The sequence below is a fragment of the Simochromis diagramma genome, unplaced genomic scaffold (assembly GCF_900408965.1).
Source record: "Simochromis diagramma unplaced genomic scaffold, fSimDia1.1 OVJJ01000781.1, whole genome shotgun sequence".
Taxonomy (NCBI): domain Eukaryota; kingdom Metazoa; phylum Chordata; class Actinopteri; order Cichliformes; family Cichlidae; genus Simochromis; species Simochromis diagramma.
This window is the reverse complement of record NW_024386832.1, coordinates 1-24,419: the sequence shown is the minus strand read 5'-3', so window position 1 is coordinate 24,419 and position 24,419 is coordinate 1. Positions and strand designations below refer to the sequence as shown.

At 41.9% G+C, this 24,419-nt stretch overlaps 1 protein-coding gene and 2 pseudogenes across 1 annotated transcript; all 3 read right to left on the bottom strand.

Annotated features, from left to right (window-relative positions):
* Window positions 1-864: 864 nt before the first annotated feature.
* Window positions 865-11,279, bottom strand: LOC120731484 (annotated as a pseudogene).
* Window positions 11,280-15,419: 4,140 nt separating this feature from the next.
* Window positions 15,420-16,799, bottom strand: LOC120731414 (annotated as a pseudogene).
* A 5,982-nt stretch (window positions 16,800-22,781) lies between these two features.
* LOC120731503 (glutathione hydrolase 5 proenzyme-like) lies at window positions 22,782-23,943 on the bottom strand. Its single transcript, XM_040028540.1, has 3 exons — window positions 23,407-23,943; window positions 23,121-23,231; window positions 22,782-23,033 (listed from the first exon to the last, which is right to left on the bottom strand). The coding sequence occupies exons 1-3, from the start codon at window positions 23,491-23,493 to the stop codon at window positions 22,896-22,898; spliced, it is 336 nt and encodes a 111-aa protein (XP_039884474.1). The 5' UTR covers window positions 23,494-23,943; the 3' UTR covers window positions 22,782-22,895.
* Window positions 23,944-24,419: the final 476 nt, after the last annotated feature.

Here is a 24,419-nt window from a genome sequence, read left to right as displayed (position 1 = left end):
TAACACTTTTATGTAATGATTATAAATTATTAGCCTTAGCATATGCAAATAGGATTAAGAGCGTCTTAACCAAACTAATTGATGAGTGTCAATCAGCGTTTATTAAAGGAAGGCAGATTCATAATAACATAAGATTAATAGATATGATTGACTACCGATCCTTTATCAATTCAGAAAGTTTGATATTATTTATTGACATTTTTAAAGCATTTGATTCAATAGACCATAATTTTCTATTTCGATCTTTAGAACTTTATGGATTTGGAAACAAATTTTGCAAAGTGATCAAACTGTTGTACAAGCAGATTTATAGTTATGTTTCGCTCAATCCAGGCATAACACCTAGCATAGACGTATTCCGTGGAATTCGACAGAGTTAGCAACATCCCCCAAGAACCCGAAGAGGAGAGTCCTGGCCCCTAGCCCTGCCAGTGTAGCAGAAATTATGACGGATGATGATGGCAGTTCTTCTCTGGGCGAGTAGTTTAATGTTGTTCGTGTGTAATTTACGTTGAGTAGGCTAACCACGTTATTAAATTAATGCATGTAAGGTTAACTAGCAAACACCGTTGTAGTTACATGCGGCTGTCTTCTTGTTTGATGGCAGATACTCCCTGTTTCCAGCTAAACATGAGAGGTTTTTGGACAAAGTTTGTGTTTTTTCCGTTGTTTAAGCACTGCTTCCAGCCAAGAGTGATACCATATATGCCCTATAGCTGCAGAAAAGGCTAACATTGTTGTCTTTTTACAAAAAAACAGCTAAACATGAGAGGCTTTTGGACAAAGTTTGTTTTCTCCATTCTTTAAGCACCGGTTCGAGCACCGTTTAAGCAGCACAGTTTCAAAAGTACCGGTTTGGCACCGGTATTGGATAAAACCGAAACAATACCCATCCCTAGTAACTAGTAACTAATTACTTTTTCAAAAGTAACTTGCCCAACACTGCATATGAGTAAAGAATGAATGTATTATCACGTAACAGATGAATATAGATGGACCAATGTTGTAGCTACAGCAGTGTCCATAACCTTAAGACCATGCTGTATAACTAACATCACTGACTCTTGGTCTCAGTAACCAGCTGCTTTGCCTTTTTTCCTTTCATCAGACCATGCAGAGATACAGCTGCCCGCCTTTTCCACAGCATTAACTGTGTTGTAGAATTTTGCTATTTTATGTCCTTTAGCTTCAAGACCATCAACTACATCCTGCAAGGCAAAGAGGAGAGAGACTCAGATGTAACAAAAGCTGTAGAAATGATTAATTTATCATTTAAATACACTGAATATAATACCTTTTCAAGCTTGGATTCAAGTTTTATTTCACTTTGAGAGTCTACAAGAACAACAGGAGTATCAATTGCCTCCTTAAGGCTCTTTCCAAACCAAAGGTGGTTCATGAGTGCCTTGAAGAGAAAGAAAATTAGATGACAACGTGATGATTACAGGATAAATTAGGGTGAAGAATCTTGTTACTATGATGCAAGCTTTAACAGCTAATTTATTTAATATGTAATGACACTTTTGTGTGTTTACCATGCATACGTACCGAAGCCACTGCCGGTGGAATCATTTCAGCACCAGACCCTCCAATCACCAACATCTTCGACTGAGACTTCAGCACAGATGGGGCCATATTGGAGGGAGGCCGCTCCCCTGAGAAATACAACAAATACCAGGACAACAAAACCATTTTTTCAATGGTTTTGCAGGACAAAACTAGAAAACAGAAATCAGTCTGTACACACATATTTGTGCATAAATCATTAATACAAATGTTTCACACACAAATCAGTGACTGTATTTTTATGCAGTATTTTCATACCTGGATTTTTTATGCTCTACAAACAAATTTAGAAGTGCCTCTGCCCATGCTTATCAACAAATGAAAGTGCATACGCAACAAGTGAGTGCTTTCTACTGAATCTGTATCAAACAAAAGTGAAATGTAGGGGTGGGCGGTATAAACGGTATATGGTAGAAATGATATAAATTTGGCCAACGGTAGAGATTTTGACTATACCGCTCTACCGCGATAGCGCATGTTGATGGTGTCATCAAGCTGCGCCTGTTTTCGTCGAAAGCATTGCAGCTGCAGCGAACAACATCATCTGCAAATTATGCCGGGCAACATTAATAGCAAAGAGACAAAGCACTTTTGGAATATGGGGAAAGCCAAAAACTGCGCTTCCTCCACTTCCGTACCATTGATCCATTAATGCTGAATTCTCTCGCAGTTGCTCTATTCCCATGTTGTTGCAGTATATTAATGACTAACCTCGTATTGTGGATAGATTATCTCAGTTGTTCTCCAAACTGAAGTTTGGTCCGTTTACATCATCCTGCCATGTGATTGTATTTGTCCCTAACCACCAGAAACCCTCACGTTAACTTCTATCAAATGGGAAAAAGTTAGTGGCCATCCTTCAGCTTCACTGTGTTAATGTTATGCTAACATAGCTGCATTGCTAGCGATTACGTAGGACATCATTATTTACCAGCTAGTTCAACTACAAAAGTCACTGCTGTTTAGTTTTCTGTCTTCATTTATGTTGGAAGTGATAGCAGAGCTGTATGTTTTAATTATTTCAGAAATCTCTCAGTCAGAACATGGTATATTATGTTTAGGGGGAAACTACCGAGCTAACTTCCTGCTAACCTCTAACTCTGTTGAATTTAATAAATTCTGTTTTCATGGATGCCTGGATGTTAAACTTAATTGGTACACCTAGTAAAGCAGCAACGCTGATCATTTTGCCTTATAGTGTGTAAAATACGTTATACAGAAGAAAAGACTATATCGCGATATATAGTATATTGTTACCGCACATGCTTCACATTATACCATGATATGGATTTTAGGCCATATCGCCCAGCCCTAGTGAAATGTCTGTCAAAGTGCAGCTATTAACGAGACTGTCACAGTGTGTTAGATTAATAATAATAATAATAATAATAATAATGGATTGCATTTTATATAGCGCTTTTTGGGGCCCTCAAAGCGCTGTACAATTCCACCATTCATTCACTCTCACATTCACACACTGGTGGAGGCAAGCTACAGTTGTAGCCACAGCTGCCCTGGGGCAGACTGACTAATGATTAATGTTTGAATGATGCTATGTACTAGAAAAGAAAAAACTGAACAATATATAAATTTCCCCACATGTCACAGTAACGGTATCTTCATTGAAGCAGGGACTGCTCATGATCTATCAGTTAATAATGTTTGGCGTTCTTCTGTATTTTCATTTCAGGTTAATATTGTGGAATAGTTTGTAATGCTGGTTATTACTAATTACATTTAGTACAAAAATTTGTCCCAATTAGTAAATTTGTCCGCAAGCCAATATAAAATTAATGCATATTATTTTCTCATATTTTCATACTATATGGTGATCCAGTGTAACTCCTTTAAAACTCGTTATTCAGAATCTCAGTAACCAAAGTAAAATTCTTTGCATCCATCAATTATCCCAGCTGACCAGAAGTTAAATTGGAATTACAACAGATATTGATCCCACCACCTGTGTGGTGGTGGGATCAAACTCAGGGCCTCCATGCTATAAGGCAACACCGCACCACTGTGGTGCCCTATGTATATATTTAAATGAGTATAAATATCCATATACTGTTAAATCACAACAGCACATTTATATTATAAGGATAACCCCCTTCAATAGAGACAAAACCAATAAGATGAGCCGCTTATGAGCAAGTACTTGGTGACAGACGGAAGGAAAAACTCCCTTTTAACAGCAAGAAACCTCCAACAGCACCAGGCTCAGAGAGGGCAGTCATCTGCTGTGACTAGCAGAAGAGTGAGGTGAGGAAGACAGGACAGATTTAGAGAGCTTATATAATTTGTGTTAATAGAAGTTCACTCAGAGCTCAACTGTGCCTGTTTTTGAACATTGAAAACATTTTAGCAGGCTATGACATTAAATAGAAAATGCAATTTATTCCATATTTACCTGATGTGCTTTGTTTTGGCAGTTTTGTTGACCATTTTCATGATCAACAACACATGATGCATCACAATGAATTATGAAATGCCATTTTCTCTTCTTATTTCTTCAATGGTGCTTTTTTTTTTGGTACTATTAGATTAAAAATTCATGGTGTGCAGTTTGCCCAGATGTTGTTTTTTTCTTTCAAATTTCTTATATTTGCCTATATATTTGCATGCATATTTATCAAGTATATGTCCTCGGAATTCCCATATGCTCTTTTGCCATTCACCTAGGGACCAGTTTTGATCTGAGGACACCACAAGGGTTACCCATGTGTAACGCATCAGTTTAGCAGATAAAGTAAAACTGCGAATTAGCACTATAAAAATCAGAACTGAAGTCCAGAATATTTGTTAATAAATATTAAATTTAGAAGGAATCCTGCTGATCCCTTACCATGAAAAATGTTATCAGCTCTACCACAGAAGTCAGAGAGCTGGTTGTTGAGGATGATTCCAGTGCTTGAAGAGAGGACATTGGACCCAAATCTGTAAAGAATAAACATTAAATGAACTAGGTCTAAACCCTGTCACACTGTTGTGGAAAAGTCAGCTGGTTTCTAACAGTGAAACAGAATGATGCAGGTACGGACTCATCGTTGATGCTGCTGGTGACAGACACAGCAGATCCATCTTCAGCCAGCACAGATACATGTGTGGTGCCGATGCTGTCCAGATATGAGTTTTTGCTGTAATACTGGGGATCATGAGTCTTGTCGCTGCTGATCAAGCTCCGTATGTGGTTGGCAAAGCTATCCTCTGTCAAATTCTTTGCCATCTGTGTGAAATACAGAGAATTAAGACCCATAATTAAATAAGCACATTACAGAAAATACATTGATATCAAGAAAATTAACAAATTACAGCCAAATATTAACAGAATTTTGATCATTGATGCATCACTGATGCTGCTGGTAACGAACACAGCAGAAGCATCTTCAGCCAGCACAGACCAATGTGTGATACTGATGCTGTCCAGACATGATGAAAAGGTGTAACTAATTATTGTTATAATAAGCCTCTATAAGAACTTTAAGGGTAAGTAGCAGCCATGTAGTGATATGCAAATGCCCTTGATAAACTGATCATTAACACAAAGTCACAATCTCACCGCAGCAAATTAACCCAAAGTCCGACTGTGCAATGCTCAGAGATATTACAAAAAAACTTCAAGCCACAACTCATTATCAGTGTGCATAAACAGACTGTGGTGGGATGTGGTTTGTGGATGAGCTGCAGACAGGGGTGGAGCAGTGGGTTCAGGCAGAGCAGAGACTCATGTGGTATTGCACCTTTTACCCATTTAGTCACTTAAATAGAATCATACTATATGCAACAAAGCAGGTGCAAATCTGTAGGATTTTCAGATACTTACTTTATCTGAGTTGAACTTTGGATCTCTGATATGTTTCTTTAATCCATTGGCAAATTTTAAAGCTTCAATATAACGGTGATAAAACAAAATCTTTTCATCAGTCGTCTTAGGTTCTGAATTCATTTTGTATCCTGAAAATATAAATAATTGTTATTTCTTTTAAAACATCATTTCTTAGTGTATCACATTTGTAAAGATTGAGAAGGATCCTTTTCTTATATGAAACAAACTCTACATGCTAGAAGCAACAATCAGGAACCTTTCATGATGTTGAGGATGAGGCTGATGATGGCTCCCCCTGCAGGAGGCGGAGGGAAGTACATCCGGTACTCTCCCAAAGAAATATTCCACGCATCAGTCACATTAGCTTGATACGATGCCAAGTCCTCCAGTGTGAGTGTTCCTCCTGAGCAAAAACAGTGAAACAAATGATTCTGTTGAAGAAAAATGAACACAATGCATTTCATAATCAAGACTTTGAATGGATCGAGACAGATCACAGTGTGGCCTGTGAGGGATCATGTTAGATTTTTCCAAAACCAATCGATTTTTTAATTTGTAATTAGATCACTGTGCCTGGCAGACATAGAAAATGGTCAGAATAGAGAGCAGGATGAAACCCATCTGATAATACCTGCTTTCTGTATGTCACTGGTTAAATTCTTTGCTATTGTTCCGTTGTAAAACACATCTGGTCCCTCGTTTGCGATCGTCTCCAAAGTGTCAGCCAGTTTCTCAAATTTCACAGTATCACCGGTCTTAAGCAGGTTCCCATTTTTATCTAAATATAACTCCCTAAAAGACAAAGACAGTGAAATAAAGCTGAAACATTCATTGTTTGCTCTTCGTATTTTTGAAATCACATTGTGGGTGTATTTCATACCGTAGTGACGTGTTGCCAATGCGTGGGATGTGTTGACCTTGGTAGTAAGGAATAGGGAATCCTTCTCTGGCTAATTTGATGGCAGGCTGAAAGAGGTCGGCCCACGGCAACTTCCCATAAAGCCGCGGTGTGCCGCTTCATAACCTCGAATTTCCCCAGGAACCCCAATCCATCCGCTATCTGGTTAGATAGATAATGGGTAGTCAGGGCTGGAAAGTCACACATACATTTGCTCGTGTTTTGAGTAAACTGTAAGCAGTGTTGGGGAGTAACGGAATGCATGTACCCCCATTACGTATTTAACATACAAAATATGAGTAACTGTATTCTGTTACAGTTACCGTTTAAAAAGGTGGTATTCAGAATACAGTTACTTTGTTGAAATGAATGGATTACACGGTGGTGTTTTCCTGTTCTCTTTCAGTCGATTCACTCGGTACAACGCATAAGTATGGGATATCACGCCCTCGTGTGTCCTGGCTGAAGAAACCTTTATTCACATCAGATGATGTGTGATGACACGTGCACGGCTGTGCCTGCGACATATAGCCGCTGTCACAGTCATCCCTCAGTTCTTACGCTCTTCACCTCACTGAGAACACCTCTGCTGAGTTGGGCTAGCTAGCTGCTGCTAGTTAGCTCCGTTCTCTGCCGACTTGAACTTAGCTTAACTGCCCCTGTTGGTGTTAGCCTCCACCGCGCAGTTGGTGCTAGGCTGCTGGCGGAGCAGCGTTTTCCTGTGCAGCGTTTCACTTTGCGTTTTGGAATGGACTCCAAACCGAAGCGAGCAATCAATCAAGACTTTAAATGGATCCAGACAGATCACAGTGTAGCCTATGAGGGATCATGGCAGAGATTCACAGAGCTAATTGATTTGTTTATTTGTAATTAGCGCATTGTGTCTGGCAGACATAGAAAATGGTCAGACAAGAGAGGAGGATAAAACCTCTCTGACAATACCTGCTTTCTGTATGTCACTGATTAAATTCTTTGCTATTGTTCCGTTGTAAAACACATCTGGTCCCTCGTTTGCGATCATCTCCAAAGTGTCAGCCAGTTTCTCAAATTTCACAGTATCACCGGTCTTAAGCAGGTTCCCATTTTTATCTAAATATAACTCCCTAAAAGACAAAGAGTGAACCATTCATTTGTTTGCTCCTCATATTTTTGAATTCACATTGTGGGTGTATTTCATACCTTATTGATGTATTAGCAATGCGTGGGATGTCTAATTATTGAATTTTTTATTACACTGTCAAGTTGAGCTATGCGGCAGGCAGAAGTTGAACACAAATGCTGGACTCGAATGTAGAGGGATAAACTAAGGGAGGCAGCTCTATTTTGTTGTGACAAAATTCAAATACAGGATATAGGAAAACATGACCTGACCTGCAAACTAGGAAACGAAGTACTAAAAAACTGAAAGCAACTGAAAAGAGCACGGAGAAAACACAGCTACTGGGACGACACGACAACAAGCAGAGGAAGACAGAGGGCTTAAATATACAGAGTGGAGACGAGATATGTGGAAACACGGGGAACACTGCTGGGAGAGATAATATATAACGAGATGGGAGGACGGAAATCTGAACACACTAAAATGGGATGCGAGAGAAACATGTAACGCACACTACAACGTGGGCCTGTCACTGGGCATGAGACATGAGAACATAGCCGACTGGGGAGACTGAATGGAATCACAGAAAATGGACAAAGGAGATAAATGAACATGAAAACAATGTGGAATAGACATGAAATGTGGAAAACAGGGGAGGCACAGTAACAGAACTAGAAATTATCAAATAAAACACAAGCAGAAAAACAACCAAGAGCCTAATTTGCCTAATTGCCGGTTGTTAAATCTTGTTCTTTGAGTTATAACACACTACAACACACACAAATCTCAGCATATTTGTTTTCGGGAGGAACCCAAACTTAATAAAACATGCCTTCAATGTCAGACATGAAGAGAATCAGCTGACTGTGATACAGTCTTTCCCAGCAATAATGATCATGTCAGCCAAAGGCAGAGGAAACGTGGGCGGGACAAACTCGCATTTATGTCATGCAGGCCCCAAGTACATTTTTCATGAGCTGAACTCAAAGATCTTAAACATTTTCTATATACAAGGACCCATTACTATCAAATATTGTTCACAAATCTGTCTAAATCTGTGTAAGTGAGAACTTCTCATTTGCCAAGATAATCCATCCCACCTCACAGGTGTGGCATGTCAAGGTGCTGATTAGACAGCATGAATATTGCACAGGTGTGCCTTAGACTGCCCACAATAAAAGGCTACTCTGAAATATGCAGTTTGATCACACATCACAATGCTACAGATGCCGCAGCTTTTGAGGGAGCGTGCAGTTGGCGTGCTGACTGCAGGAATGTCTACCAGAACTGTTGCCTGTGAAATAAATGTTCATTTCTCTGCCATAAGCCATCTACAAAGGTGTTTCAGAGAATTTGGCAGTACATCCAACCGGCCTCATATGTTACTACACCAGCTCAGGACCTCCACATCCAGCATATTCACCTCCAGGATCGCCTGAGACCAGCCACCCGGACAGCTGCAGCAACAATTTGTTTGCATAACCAAAGAATTTCTGCAAAAACTGTCAGAAACTGTCTCAGGGAAGCTCATCTGCATGCTCGCCGTCCTCATCAGGGTCTGGACCTGACTGCACGAGTGCATTGCAGATCCTGAGGACCATTGTTGTGCCATTTATCTATGACCATAACCTCATGTTACAGCATGATAATGCACGGCCCCATATTGCAAGGATCTGTACACAATTTCTGGAAGCTGAAAACATCCCAGTTCTTGCGTGGCCAGCATACTCACCAGACATGTCACCCATTGAGCATGTTTGGGACGCTCGGCTCGGCGTATATGACAGCATGTTCCAGTTCCTGGAAATTTTCAGCAACTTTGCACAAGTATTGAAGAGGAGTGGACCAACATTCCACATCGCACAATCAACAACCTGAACAACTCTATGCCCAATGCACACCATTTGCCTCACACTGTGTGAGGTAAATGGTGGCCACACCAGATACTGACTGGTTTTGGGACATCTGTAGCATTGTGCTGTGTGATCAAACTGCATATTTCAGAGTGGCCTTTTATTGTGGGCAGTCTAAGGCACACTTGTGCAATATTCATGCTGTCTAATCAGCACCTTGTATGCCACATATGCCATATGCCACACCTGTGAGGTGGAATGGATTATCTCGGCAAACGAGAAGTTCTCACTAACACAGATTTAGACAGATTTGTGAACAATATTTGATAGTAATGGGTCCTTTGTGTATGTAGAAAATGTTTAATATCTTTGAGTTCAGCTCATGAAAAATGGGAGCAAAAACAAAAGTGTTGCGTTTATATTTTTGTTCAGTGTAGATGTGCCTCCCTAGCACTTTTGCCCTTTTGGGCAAGTGTAAAAAAGGGCTATGGACTACCCACACTAAGCACACTAAATGCTCTACATTTCACCTGGTACAGTAGCTCACAGTGGCCTGCCTATAGTAGCGCCCCCCCTCCCCTTACAGTCAGCAGTTGTGTTATGAGCTGGCTACTTTACAGTTAGCATTTTAAGTTTTACACTGGCAGAAGCAATAGGTGCTTGCAGTTGCGGTTTTAAGATTTTCACATCATCAAACGCAAAAGATAGAATTGTTATCAATGGCAGCCTGGAAGTCTTTCAAATGTACTAGGCTGTTAGTGAAACATGAAAACTGTGAAGTTGGTGTGATGCTTGATGGTATTTCCTAAAGCTGCTTCTGATGAGCTCACCTCATATCACCTGTTACTACTTCACTCTTTTTGGCTGTTTCAGAAATTAAGGACAATGTGTCTGAAAATGAATTTGTTAACAGATGCTTTGCCTCCCTCCTCTTTCTTTCTTTTCTTTTTGTGATTCTGATGTTCTTTACAGCCACAGCTGTTCTTACTTTTCTTTTCTTGCTTGTGCAAGGATTTCTCCAGAAAAATGTGCTGATCACAGTTATTGATAGTGTTGTGTGTGTGATAGTAATATGCAGGGCTTGTCTGAGTCATTCACAGAATGGCATTATCAAATGTGGAAATAGTCTAATTGGACAGCAGGTGGCACTGTGGAGATGGTTTCAGATTGTTTGGCCAAAAAAACCACCCCAAAACAAACTACAAGCTAACTGACTAAAAAAAAAAAAAGGAAAAATTGAAACTACAAGCAAAACACAAAACAAACACTCCAGAACACAGGGGAACACACAGCATGAGCATACGACACAACAAAAAGTGGAGGGAGACTGAGGACTTAAATATAAACAGGAGGTTATTAGTGTGATGGAACACAGCTGGGGAAACCAAAACTGACAAAGTAAACACAACCTAAGATAAGTAAACATAATATTTAAATAGAAAACAACAACAAAGTCAAACAGAATATAACAAACAGATTCCAAAGCAAAAATAGGGGCTTCCTTTTCTTGTTCACTTCAGCACTGTGGTAAGCATAAGAGTATGATGCAAATATATTCATCCTAATGTAACCAGGTGCCTGTAAAGCAGAATAAATCAGTATGCTGATCAATATTTCATTTGCCAACAGGGACCTTATTTTTAAGAACCCACAATTAACTGTCTCGTGCCCTTTGATGCAGGTCTTTAAATAATGGTATTATGTTATCCTACCTTGCTTCCAGTCTGTGGTGTCAGCACATGACATAGGCAGATTAGGGGTCACGTTTCTGGGGAAAGTCTCTCTGGAGTTGATTATTATTACTTTACCTTTGAAAAGATTAGATATAATTACTTGATTCTCCAGTAAAGCTGAGCTGCTGCATTAGAATGTGGGGAATGTGGGTGTTTTTTTACCAGAGACGTCCATAATTGTGAATATGGACCCTCCTCTGATTCCCGCACTCTGTGGGTTGATGATGGAGGTGCACAGCAGCGCAGCAATGGCAGCATCTACTGCAGAGCCGTTTTTCCTTAGTATTTCCCTAAAAGAGTTCACCATTATAACTTTAGTACATTTTTCCTTTGTTTGGATATGCATGATGTCATGGGTTAATGAGCTTCCAGAGATATTTTAGTGCTTAGGTTTGCTCTTAGAAAACTACATGTGTCGTATAAAGCCTTTGTTAGTACATATAAACAGAACAAAGTGTGTCAAAAAATAAATGTCACCCACTGTCCAGTGAACATTTTAAAGAGTTTGCAGCCAGTGCAGAGTATAGGCACTTGGGCCTCTGATGTACAACAAAGAAAATTATAGCAACCAGGCAGAGCAATATGATTGTAAACGTTTTTTGAAAATTAAAGGAACACTTTTTCTAATCAGAGTATAGCTTCAAGCAGTGTCAACAATGACAAAACCCTGAAAACAGGACTAGATTTACAGGTGGAGGCCACTGGCATTTTCCCTCATAATATTTTCTGACTGTATGAGAGGTGGGAAGTAACAAAGTACAAATACTTCATTACTGTACTGTATTACTGTAGAATTTTCATGTATCTGTACTTTACTTAAGTATACATATTTTTAAAGTGTTTACTTTTACTCCCTACATAAATAGAAGTAGCTCCCTACATTTAAATAAAAAGTACAGAAGAGTACAGAAAAAAATACCATTTTCAAAACAGACCCATTACTTTAGCTTCATCTAGTGCAGTGGTTAGCAACCCGTGACTCTGGAGCTGCATGCACGCATTTCACACCTAAGCTGTGGCTCCCCCAAGCTTAAAAAATAAAAAAAAAGTTTAAATGTTACATTTAAACTTTTCTTATTTCCATTTAAGAAGGTAGCCTCATGTGTAATGCATTACCTGCTAAAGGCTAAATGTTGTGGGGAAGACAGGGACCTCTCTCTGCAGTGTGTGTGTCTATGGAATAATATTCATGTCATAAGAAACAACAGTGGAAATACAGACAACTGTCACTGGATTAGTTCAATGTTAAAGAAATAGTTTAAACCAGAAGATTCTATGTTAAGTTGCTTTATTTGTTAATGTGCAGGGCTTATGTTTGTGTTTTTGTTGTTCTTTATTCATATTCTTTGTTTTGGCTAAAATCTTGTCATATCTTTTGGAATTTCTAGTTCTTTGGTTCTTTGCCTCCATGCCTCCCCTGTGTTTCACCCCCCTTGTCTAGTTTCCTGTGTAGCTCCTCCTGTGTCTCCCCAGTCAGCTGTCTCCCCTTGTCAAGTCTGCGTCTCTGTTCCTGTCTCCTGTTTCCTGTGTTTTGAGTTTTAATTCCCACCCTCAATACATCTGATTAGTCCCAGCTGTGTTTCCACGTGTTCCCCATCCTCTCATTATCCTGCCTGTGTATGTTAGTCCTTAGTCTTCCCCGGTTTGTTGTTGTGTTATACCATCAAACCTCCTCAGTGCTGTGTATGTTTCTCTGTGCCCCTAGTATTTTCCTAGTTCTCTCTCCTAGTTTAGTTCCCTAGTTTCCATGTTTCTAGTTTCTTGTTTTGTTTTCCTGTATTCAGTGTGGAGTTTTTCCAGCAAATGCTGTTTTAAGTTTACTTTTCCATGTTCCGAGTCCTGCGTTTGGGTCCTCATCCTGCCTGCCGCACAGCAAATCAGGACAGAACAACGCGACCACAGCATGGACCCAGCGGACTCAGCCTGAAAGAAGGATCATCTTCGCGTACAGAGGCTTGTGAAGCAAATTACCCATGCCACGGACTCGCGGACAATTTCTGTAGCACTTAACACCATCGCAGCAATCCTTGAACAAAGTCCCTACCTGTGCTAGCTCTCCGGGTTTTTTGGACTTTGTCCATGATCTGAGCCAGGCATAGGAAGCAATCCAAGCCCAGGAGCTTGCCAATCTCGTCCGCTCCCTGGGTTCCACGCACCGGCAGCAGACAGAGCCCTCTGCGCCGATGCAGCAGAAATGTGCTTCCATATCGCAACAGCAGCAACAGAGGAAGCTCTCCACATCACCTCACCCACAGCAGAGCAAGGGTCTTTTTTTTTGTTTTCAAGCTGTGGCTCTAGGATCTCTCCTCCTCCATGTTCCGGTCTGACCACCGTCTCCTGCTTCCTTCCTGGCAGCAATATGGTCAGAGGATAAAGAATTTTCCACAACACCGCCATCATTACTGGCCTCCTCTGACATTCGCGGACATTCATTCCAATGTTATGGACTTAAGAGCCTGTGCCTCTCCACCTCTTTCCGAGCCAGGAATTATAAAGACAGAGACTGCTAACCTCTCCTCACAGGGATTCGAGTCTGCCTCTTCCTTTTCTGTATCTGAATGCTTTGATTATGATGTAAGTTATTCTGTTTATTGTAACGCAAAGCTGGCTCGCAAAGACACTGTACTGTGTGTTTCCCAGCTCTCTGAAGCTGCATTTTGTGTTCCTCCAACAATACATTCTAAGACAATTCTAAGTCAGCTCATCCCAAGACAGAATACTGTGTTACTGCAATTGCTGAGTTTGTCTGTGTCCCTGGATGGTCTGACTCTGAGTTTAGTGAGCTGCCTCCAAAGACTTCTAAAACCATGGCTGTTTCTCCCAAATGTACTGTTTCCACTTCTCCAGCAGACATGGTAAATATTCTCACAACGGCTCATCCCAAGACTGTTTTATTTAATAAGCTTTCACCTTGAAGAGACTGTGCAATGTGCACCAGTGTTTTGTTTATGGGACTGCTAACAATAACTCAAAGAACTTAAAGACTAGTTGTAATACTGCAATACAAATAATACAATTTCAGTGTTTCACAAAGCCTTGCTTTGTTCATTAGTGCCCAAAAATATAGGACTCTGCAACACAGAACTGAACTAAAAATCACAGCTTTAATGATGGAAAAAACAGGCAAGAAAAGGCAAAAGACCCAGCTAAAAAGCCACAAACATAAAATAAACTGACTCACTGTAAGTAAGACAAACAGACAGCTGGATCCAATACCTACAATGAGGAAGAACACGACAGAGAACAGAGGGGAACACAGACAATAGACTCCTCCAAATGCAGCCGACAAATGCGTCCTTCTTTTCCCCAGATTTAAAGGATGGGTCGGATGTATCCTTCGTGGCCCACCATATCCCAGCCAATTCTAGTTTCCAACAATGGTGGCAGCTACTTAGTTTTAATATTACTCTTATTACTCTTTCTGGGTCACAAAATAAACTTTTAAGTTATTTTCAAGCGAGAATGTAGCTGTGTAAACTTCAAATATCTGCTCGATTTATCAAGATATCATATATTTCCAAACACGCTCCGACGTTTTTGGAGACGTCTGTGACCCGCCAGCTCCATAGCAGACAGCGAGGTCAGGATCACTAGACCGGCACATCATTTTCAACCCACCCGCGGTCTTTTTGCTACTCAGGTTAAACAAATCCCAAACCCCAGCAGCTGTTCTAATGGGCTTCTCACATAAGGTGTGTAACTATGCCAGTGTGCTCTAGGCAACCAGGAACTCCTGGGATCCCCCCCTTCTGAACTGATGGATCAATGTAATTGTTTCTAAGGAGAAACTCGGTCAATCTCCGGGAGACAACACTAAAAAACACCTTCCCCTCCACGCTCAATAGCGAGATGCTCCGAAACTGATTTATGTTTTTCGAGTCCTCCTCTTTGGGAATCCAGACTCCCTCTGCGCACCTCCACTGATCAGCAACTCTCCCTCTCCGCCATATCACCTTTAACCCTTTAAGACCTACAATAGAACCAAGTCCGCCAGAGCTTACTTTATATTTTTACATGCTGTAGTGCCATTTTTGGGAGCATTTCAAGTTGCTATACATCAATACAACTGTTATAGCCCATATTTTAATAATATGTATGCATTAAGTCCATAGTAACTACATTAATTGCAAAAAAGTGCAATAAACTACAAAAAAATTGAAAATCTTTTTTGTTTTTTTTACATAAATTTCTACTTGAAGAAATTTAAGAGGCTTATCCCTCAAAACTTTAAATACAAAAAAGTTGCAAAGAATAGTTTACAACAACAGGAAATTTATTTTGAGTGTCTTCATAGTTTTATTTTTGAGATACACCAATTTTTATATACTGCAGGAAAAACGAAAAACAATCCTATGATGCAAATTTGCAAAGAAAACAGCATGTGCATCAAAATAAACTATTTCCAGCAGTGCAATTCGAGTTCTAAGCATCCCAGAAACTATTCAGAAAAGCATGGAGTCAAACATGACTTATAAAAACACCAGTATAGGCTTTTAAGGCCTACAAATAAAAAACTACATTTTCCGCGAAAATGACGTCACTTCCGGTTTCGGGCAGGAAATAGCGGACATGCGATCGTTCGTGCTGACTTCTGTTTCAATGTGAGAAGTGTTACGAACAGCTGATCGTAACACTGTTTCTGGAATATTATGTTTTTGTTCCTGCAAGCGCTTTTTATGCAATATTTGCAAAGCTATGTGTGGAAGGAAACCGGGACCTAGGACAAGCTGATGGCATAAGATGTAAGTACAACTCCTCCGGTTTCATATGCAAAAAAAATTATTGCGATAGCTTACGCAGTTCCGGTTCTACAGTGATTTAAAAATAGTTACGCAAAACGGAGCGTGCCTGCTCCGATTGGCTTTAAAGGGTTAAGATCTTCCACAGGTGGCGAAGCAGCTCTGGGCAGCGCTTATAAACAAGGTAGGGTACGCCACTGGGTCCTGGGGAGGATGCTGAGCGGGTTGCCTTGATGACCTCACACACCTCCTTCAAACTTGGCTCCGTCAACTTGAACTCTAGTGATGGTGGGGCAGGGTTGATGAGAGCTTCGTTCGGTCCCAAGTCTTGCTCCCTCAGTGGGTCACTCATGGTCTCATGAAGGAAGTTATTCACCTCCTTTGCTGAGAAACTCCAACTGGCCGCTTCGCTTAACCCCAAGCAATTGTTTGGAAAAGCGAAAGGGATCAGCAATAAAAGCTGCACGTTTCCTGGCTCTCTCTCTTCCCCGCCTCCTGTTCCATTCTGCTCTACAGAGGGTAATCAGCTTCTTCTGCAAGATGTTATGCAGTTCCTCTAACGCTTGCTTATCCTCCGCATCAGCGTTCTTGAACTGCTTCTTAAGGCTCCTAAGCTCCTGGCACAGTCGATGAATCTTCATGGCCCTGCGGTTCATGGTGTAAGGGGTCTTGTTGTTACACTTCTCGGTCAGGCCGAACCTTTCTGAGGCGTAGCTGACTATGATGGTGGTCATTGTTTTAAGCCTGCTGTAAGCATCTCTTTTGGCCACAGCTTGTATGATGTTGGAGACATCCTCATCAAACTTCTGCCACTCGTTCCGGCTGCTGGCTGGGGGCCACTTAATCCACTGTTGTGGAACTACACTGCTTGGATTGGAAGAGTCCGGTGCGTGGAGGGACTGGGCTCTGTGGGGTGCCTCCTGGCCGGGCTCCTCCTGCGTCTCACCAGGTTCAGGACCTGTACGTTGCACCTCACTCTCCCGCTCCAAACATTTCATTCTGGCCTGATGGACCTTTAGGCCACGCTGGTTCTTACACAGCTTGCCGCAGATATGTCTTACTCGTAGTCCTTTCCATTGCGTTGGTCGTTAACCTTGAGTCCGTCCAATTGGAGACCTCATCCTCCCCCCCTCTCGGGATCTCCTGGGGGTATCTTTCTTTAGGGCTTTCCGTAGCTTTTTGGGGTGCTTTCTCATGAAAACTGCAGACCGGGATGCTAGCCCACCCTGCCCCTGGAGCCGTCTTTCCGAGCTGTCATCTGTCTCTCCATTGGTCACCAAACATTTCTTGGTTGTCACCTAGTCTCTTCCTAGGTGTTACTGGCACATCTATAATCCAGTTTTGAGTTCCCTCCCCAGACGCCTTAACGCCCACTTACATCCTGGGCCATCTGACCTCAGGAATTCGCATGATAAGGTGGGGCCAGGTTTCACAACGAGCTCATCCGAAACCCTGGCTGATTGGGACCCACACCCAGTTTCACACCTTGGCTCAGGCGATTAGAGGATCATCAGGGGGTCCTTTTGTCCCTCTGCAGGGGGATACTCCCACTAGGTTTAAATCTGGGACTCCCCACCATTTGACCTTAGAACTGAAGAAGCTGGTCTCTAATCCATGATCATTTACAAAATGTTTTTTCATTTGTTTTTCCTTCAACTTTTGAGACCATATTTTTGTGCAATGCACCAGTGGATAAACTGAATTCCAATGACAGAAGACTCCTGTATATCCTTCTGGCCGCAAGTAAAAAGCCTCTTACGAGAAGATGGCTTAAGCCTGAACCACCAATGATAGAAGAATGGATACATTCTGTACAAGAGATCTATACGATGGAAAAAGTGTCATTTTCGCAATGGGAGGTCTTACAAATGGAAGGAGCATGTAATTGCTGCTTGATTGTGGTATATGTAACATATGATAAAGTGGAATTACCACTCTTTTTTTCTGCAGTGTTAGTGAAACTTAATGGGGAAAAAGGCTGCAGTAAACAAATCCTCAGAGCGTTGTTTGATTGTTACATTATAGGGCTATTTGTTTAAAGTGGGGCAGGTGAGTTAGGGGACAGTGCATCCAGGACAAACTAAGAAGGATGATAATCAAGCTTGGGCTTCGGGGGATAAAAATAATGTTGTTACCCATGAGACTGTGGGTTTCATTTGGAATAACTCCAGCTCCAACTTACAGCTACAAGGCCAATAACATAGAGCTGGGAATACATTAACTGGATTTAATATAAGAAAAGATCAGTATTGTTCTTTTTTATTACGGGGCACCAAAGTCATCAGCACTGCATCTGCTTTAAGAATCGTGGAACTGGGCCGCAAAAGGTTACAATGAACCATTGAAGTCACCCCTGGTGAAAAAAATGTTTTGTTCTAATGCCAGTTTGGCCCATTGGGGTAAAGAGTTTAGTCTAGCAGTTGATCTCAATTCAGTCTTAACGAATGGGGTATGTGGAACTTTGTGAAGCCGAATGTCCCAACTTTTAGGCAGCTTTGAGAGGAATTAAGAGTTCATACAAACAACTAAACTGTGCCGTCTTTTACATTTTTATATTTTTATAAACATTTTAAGCCCAGTCAACACTAATTCACAGTGTCACTTTTTTATTTAAATGACCACTTCCGTTTTTGTTTGGTGCCATTTTAAAGCGTCTCCTTTAAAAAACCTGAACTGCACTGCTGAAAATGAAGTTTCCCTCCTCGACTCTGAATGATAGCGGGCCTCTATCATCACGGCTCTGTGTGCTCAGCCACTGGAAAAGGATTTTCAACTGCACCATTCAGCCGGGGCCCAAGAAGCCTGCAGCCTTTATCAGACCGGTTGATTGATGTGTTGTGGGCCCTGCTGTGGTTAACAGCAATTTTTATCTGTTGCTAGCGGCAACAGCCCAGGTCCCTGGTGCGTAGAGAGCAGCAGGGCCCAGGATCTGAAGCCGGACCGCACACGGGGATAAACAAATAGATTTTTTAAGGCGGACAGCCCTCATAGAGCGACCACTGACAGGCAGCGCCCCACCCCAAGGCCAATAGAATGTCAGGGCCCCAGCCCACTCCTGCTGGGCTCTTGGTTTCCTTCACTAATTTTCACCATGTGCAGAGCCAGTGGTATGGAGAGACCTGCACACCCCACTGGAAAGAGGCGCGATGAGAAAGAGAGTGAGGGAGGGAGAGTTATGTACAAAGAGACAGATAAGATGCTCCATCTACTGCAGGTGAAGACGCCAGAGTATATTAACAAAAAAATCTTGTTTCAAAAATTAAATTCAAGCTATAATTTACATCCAATTTCCTTTGAGTTGCTGTGTTTAGCATTAAATCCAGCAAATCTGTTTTACTCTGTTAAATAAAGCATGGAGCTTTTAATGGCTCCTACTATAATTAAGTGACATAATCCTTGTATTTTGATAGAGATCTTGTGATAAGCTCTCGTCACTCAGACAAACAAGTGCATTTGTCACAACGTGGAGGTCGTGAATGCCAAATCAATTAAAACAAGCTTGTTTAAGACTGCACACATGACTGGGACTGCTCTGTTTAGAGTGTACTCATTTAGCGTTAAATATGAATATGACAACCTGAGCATGGGGAAATGAAGAACGGGTGTGTCTGAGAGCTCCAAATACTCTTATTCGACACAAACACTTCAGCTAAGGTTTGACTCTCTGACGTAGCAGAGATAAACCCTCCCAATACAGACTAGTTAGATTATACTGTCACAGACAAAACCTGCATGGATTTATCGTCAAAGAAAACATGAGCCATGGCTTGGCCTTGGGTGGTTTCAAAAGTCGTGGGGTGGGTGACTGGCGCTTAATCACTTCATCTGGAAGAAAAGAGCGGCATGTTGTCTTCTTGGGCTTAGCTACAACATCTCCCCCTCCAGACAATATATGTAACCCAGGGGTAATGACATCCTGGGCGGATCGTTGAAGTGAGATTTTTTTGACATTTTCCCATTTCTTGCAGCACGTATCTCTCAGGTGCAGATGTTGGACTCTTTATCGAGGAGCCCCTGAGAGGATGATAAATTGCCAGAGCCCAGACCCATCTCCACTGGAACAACAATCAGGTAGCAGCACAGGAAACAAGGAACTTGTTCTTACCGTTCAGCTGACTCCTCAGGACTTGCCTGACCCTCTGCAGGTACTTGGTGGTTGCAGCTTTCCTAGCGGCCTCTTCATGGTTCCCATTCGCCTGCGGGATCCCCAGGTACTTGTAACTGTCCTCTATGTCTGCAATGTTGCCTTCTGGTAGTTCGAGCCCCTCAGTTCTGACTACCTTCCCTCTCTTTGTTACCATCCGACTACACTTCTCCAGTCCGAACGACATTCCGATGTCAGTGCTGTATATCCTGGTGGTGTGGATCAGTGAATCGATGTCTCGTTCACTCTTGGCATACAGCTTGATGTCATCCATGTACAGTGGCTGACAACTGCTCCATTCCGTAGTCTGTATCCGTAGCCAGTCTTGTCAATGATCTCACTGAGGGGGTTAAGGCCTATGCAGAACAGCAGTGGGGACAGAGCATCTCCTTGGTAGATCCCACACTTGATGGTGACTTGTGCTATGGGCTTGGAGTTGGCCTCTAGTGTTGTACGCCACATCCCCATTGAGTTCCTGATGAAGGCTCTTAGGGTCCCATTGATCTTGTACAATTCTAGGCATCCCAGTATCCAGCTGTGGGGCATTCAGTCATAGGCCGTCTTGTAATCAATCCAGGCAGTGCACAGGTTGGTCAGTCTGGTCTTGCAGTCTCGGCTGACTGCTTGGTCTACCAGTAGCTGGTGTTTTGCACCTCTGGTATTCTTGCCACTCATGTATTGACCCATGTGCCTGTTCATCTTAGCTGCTATGATGCCTGACAGGAGCTTCCACGTGGTCCTGAGGCAGGTTATTGGTCGAAGGGGACCGGTCCCTTCTTGGGGTCCTTGAGGATCAGTACTAGCCATTCTGTGTCTCTGGTGTCTCTCGTCAACTAGCAGCTGGTTCATATGTGCTGCCAGGCTCTCGTGGAGTGCAGTAGGCGTGAACCATATCAGGGCCTGGTGCTGTCCAAATCTTCATACTGGAGACCCTTTCTTGTATATCTGCCACTATCTGCCACTGTGATGGTTACTGGACCCTGTTAGGGAGGTCGCTGTAGTCTGCCTTCAGATCCACTAGCCACTGAGCATTGCCATTATGGGTTGCGTCCTTCTCCCATATGTCCCATCTGTCTCCAGCCTTGGTGGTGCTGTTCCCCTGCCACTGAGAGGACACCTTGGCTAGTTCTATCTCTCTGGTGTACCTCCTCAAGCGGCTGGCCAAGGTTGTGAGTCGTTGCTCCGCAGGTATGGACTGCTTCCTGTACTTCTTGGGCACCTGAATGTGTGTGAATGTGTGTGTGAATGGGTGAATGACTGAATGTAGTGTGAAGCGCTTTGGGGTCCTTAGGGACTAGAAAAGCGCTATACAAATGCAGGCCATTTACCATTTACCTTCTTCATCGTGCCTTTCTGCAACTCCGACAGTTGGCTAACCTCCCTCCGTGCTACCTTGATCTTAGCCTCTAGCCTCCTTCTCCATGGAGGGTTACTGTTCAACTTCACTGATCACTGCTGCCGTATTGTAGATCAGCATGTTAGGCTCCGTATTTGTGGCTGTAGGTATCATCCGTAGTGCTGCATTAACATCATCTAGCAGACCTTCTAGTCTTGGTAACCGGCTACGAGGGATCCAGGTTTCAAGCTTGGCCATGAGCCTATCTTTCAGGTCAGTTCCTCTTGCACTCAATGATCCTTCTCCTATCGCACTTGGGGCTTGGTACCCAATCTCGGGTGGGGGTGATGATATCTACCTCGTCAATCTCTAGCTGCTTCTTTCAAATGTTGGAACACTGAGCTACTAGTTGTTTCGCCGTCATTGTGGATGATGGGTATCGAAGAATCCATAGGTCCCTCATCCTACTCATGTAACCCCTTCCGCCAGTAGCATTCCAACAAAGCCCTGTTTTCGTCTTGCCCACCGATGCCTTCTTGTTCCAGTAGAAACTTCTCGTCAGGGTGCCCTGGTCCCTCAACGCGGACCTTGTTGATCCAGGTGACATCCGAGCCGGCATGCCTTCATATTTATCTGTCTCGCTCATGTCTGCGGTAGGCTCGCTTAGCATAGGGGGTCTAGCCTTAGGACCCTTACTGGATACAGACGCCCCAGGCGGGAATCGAACTTGCGATCCTCTGCTCCAAAGGCGTGTAGTCTAACTGCTAAATGCTATCTCTATCTCTCTCTCTAATGCTATCTCTAAATTAATTAATTAATTAAAAAAAAGCAGACTGGTGGTGTACATGTTGCTGTTTGACTCCTTTGCAAAGGAAAATTAAAATCTCAGAAAGACAACTAACTTTGTGTAGATTGATTTATTTCAGATTTGCAAAACAGAAGTCACCCACTGACCTCAGTATTTTGACAGTTACCGTTTTTTTTTTCTGTTTTCTTTTTTAAAACCCAAACTCAGGATATAGACAGATAAGGCAGGCCATCCTAAAGCGTACCCTGCTTTGTGCCTCTGGAAAGTCAAAATGACTATAATGTGTAATAAAATAATATATAATTAATACTTGAAAAATAGAACTAAACTTATAAACTCGTCAGGAAGGTGTTTACAATGAGAATGAAGCAAGGAGTGCTTAGCTTATCTTGCCATATACTTTTATACAACTGGAGATATATAAATTTAGAACAATCCCCTCCTGCTGGCCTGCTGCTTAGAAAGAATGCAGATTTAAGGGACCACCTGGACTCTACATGCTTCTTTTATTTGCAATGTAAGTATATTTTTTTATAGCATTACATAAATTTTCAGTCTTTTGGTCCCTCCTGTTCGCATGATTATGAAATTCAAACCAATTTCAACATTTAAGATGAGAATTTGGCTGATAGCCGATGACTATTATACTTTGTTTCTGAAGTTCAGTTATTATATTGAAGTATACCTAAAGTTTTAAAATAGAAAACTAACAAATTAAAGAACAGAGATCAAAATGTGTATATAACAATAAACCGAACATAGGACTCACTCACAGATAAAGGCTGTTTTGTTTGATTTTAATGATCTTCACTGATGATGCAAATTTTGTGGTTTTGTGGAAGGAGGAGTCTCTGTTAACGCTAGACAATACTGCATAACATCACCAATTCCTGATCTCAGTAACCAGCAGCTTTGCCTTTTTTCCTTTCATCAGACCATGCAGAGATACAGCTGTCCACCTTTTCTACAGCGTTAACTGTGTTGTAGAATTTTACTATTTCATGTCCCTTAGCTTCAAGATTATCTACTACATCCTAAAGGGTAAAGATAAGAATAGATTCATGTGTAACAAAAGCAGTATCATTTTTTATTTCATCATATAAATGTACTGAATATATTACCTTTTCAAGCTTGGATTCAAGCCTTAATTTATTTTCAGAATCAACGTAAACAATTGGAGTATCAATTGCCTCCTTAAGGCTCTTTCGAAACCAAAGGTGGTTCATGAGTGCCTAAAAGAGAAATAGAAGAATAAATAGCAATCGTTGAGAAAGGAAAATGATGATTACAGGATGGATGAGGGTGAAGATACTCGTAACTATGATATGAGCTATAAACAAAAAGAGGGGCACCAGTCTGCATCTGTTTATCTTAATGGCATTTTGTGTGTTTACCAAGGATACGTACTGAGGACAGTGCAGTTGTGATCATACCCCCACCAGACCCTCCAATCACCAGCGTCTTTGACTGAGACTTCAGCACTGCTGGGGCCATATTGGAAGGAGGCTGCTCTCCTAAGAAATACAACAAAAGCTTTGAATGACAGAAGAAAATGACAGTCCACACTCATCTGAGAGGAACAAGAAAAAATGACTGGGCCTTATGCAAGAGGTGTGTACGCACAAATCTGTGTGTAAATCAGGGTGAAAGCCGAGTGAATGCCAACCCCAACCAGCCAGACAGATCCTGAACTTCAACGGGTAACAAACTGATGAGCATGTTTACCATGGTGTAGCATATCCTTTTTATTTAAAACACTTTGAAAACATCTGAGCATTGAGGTTATGAGTTTTGGGAGTTTTGGTGTTGGAATTTGGCCCTTTATTGCCTGATATAGGTGACACAATCATGCCAATGAAGACCACAAGCATCCAATAAAGGTCTTGTCCCTTATGCAGAGAGACAGAGTTTCTCTGAATCTTTTCATGACGTTATGCACTGTAGATCAGCGGTCCCCAACCCCCGGGCCTCGGGCCGGTACCGGTCCGTGAGTCATTTGGTACCGGGCCGCGAGAGTTGAGACTCAGGTGTGAAATGTATAGTTTTCAGGGTTTTCATCAGTTTTCAGCGTTATTTTGTCATCGTTTTTATCGTTTACTCGGTTTTCCTGGGTCCTTTCACGTGTGTTATGAATAAATCTTCTTTTTTTCGGTACCGGTACTAGTTTTATTTTGTTGTATTTATCCGCGACACCTCAAAGGCCGGTCCATGAAAATATTGTCGGGCATAAACCGGTCCGTGGCACAAAAAGGTTGGGGACCGCTGCTGTAGATGATGAGAGTTGCAAACCCTTTGCAATTTGATGTTTAGGAAAATTGTTTTTGAAATATTCCACAATCTTTTTACGAATTCTTTCACAGATTAGAAGAATGTACCAACTTTTCTGGAATTTGAGTTATACTACATTTTATATTCTACCG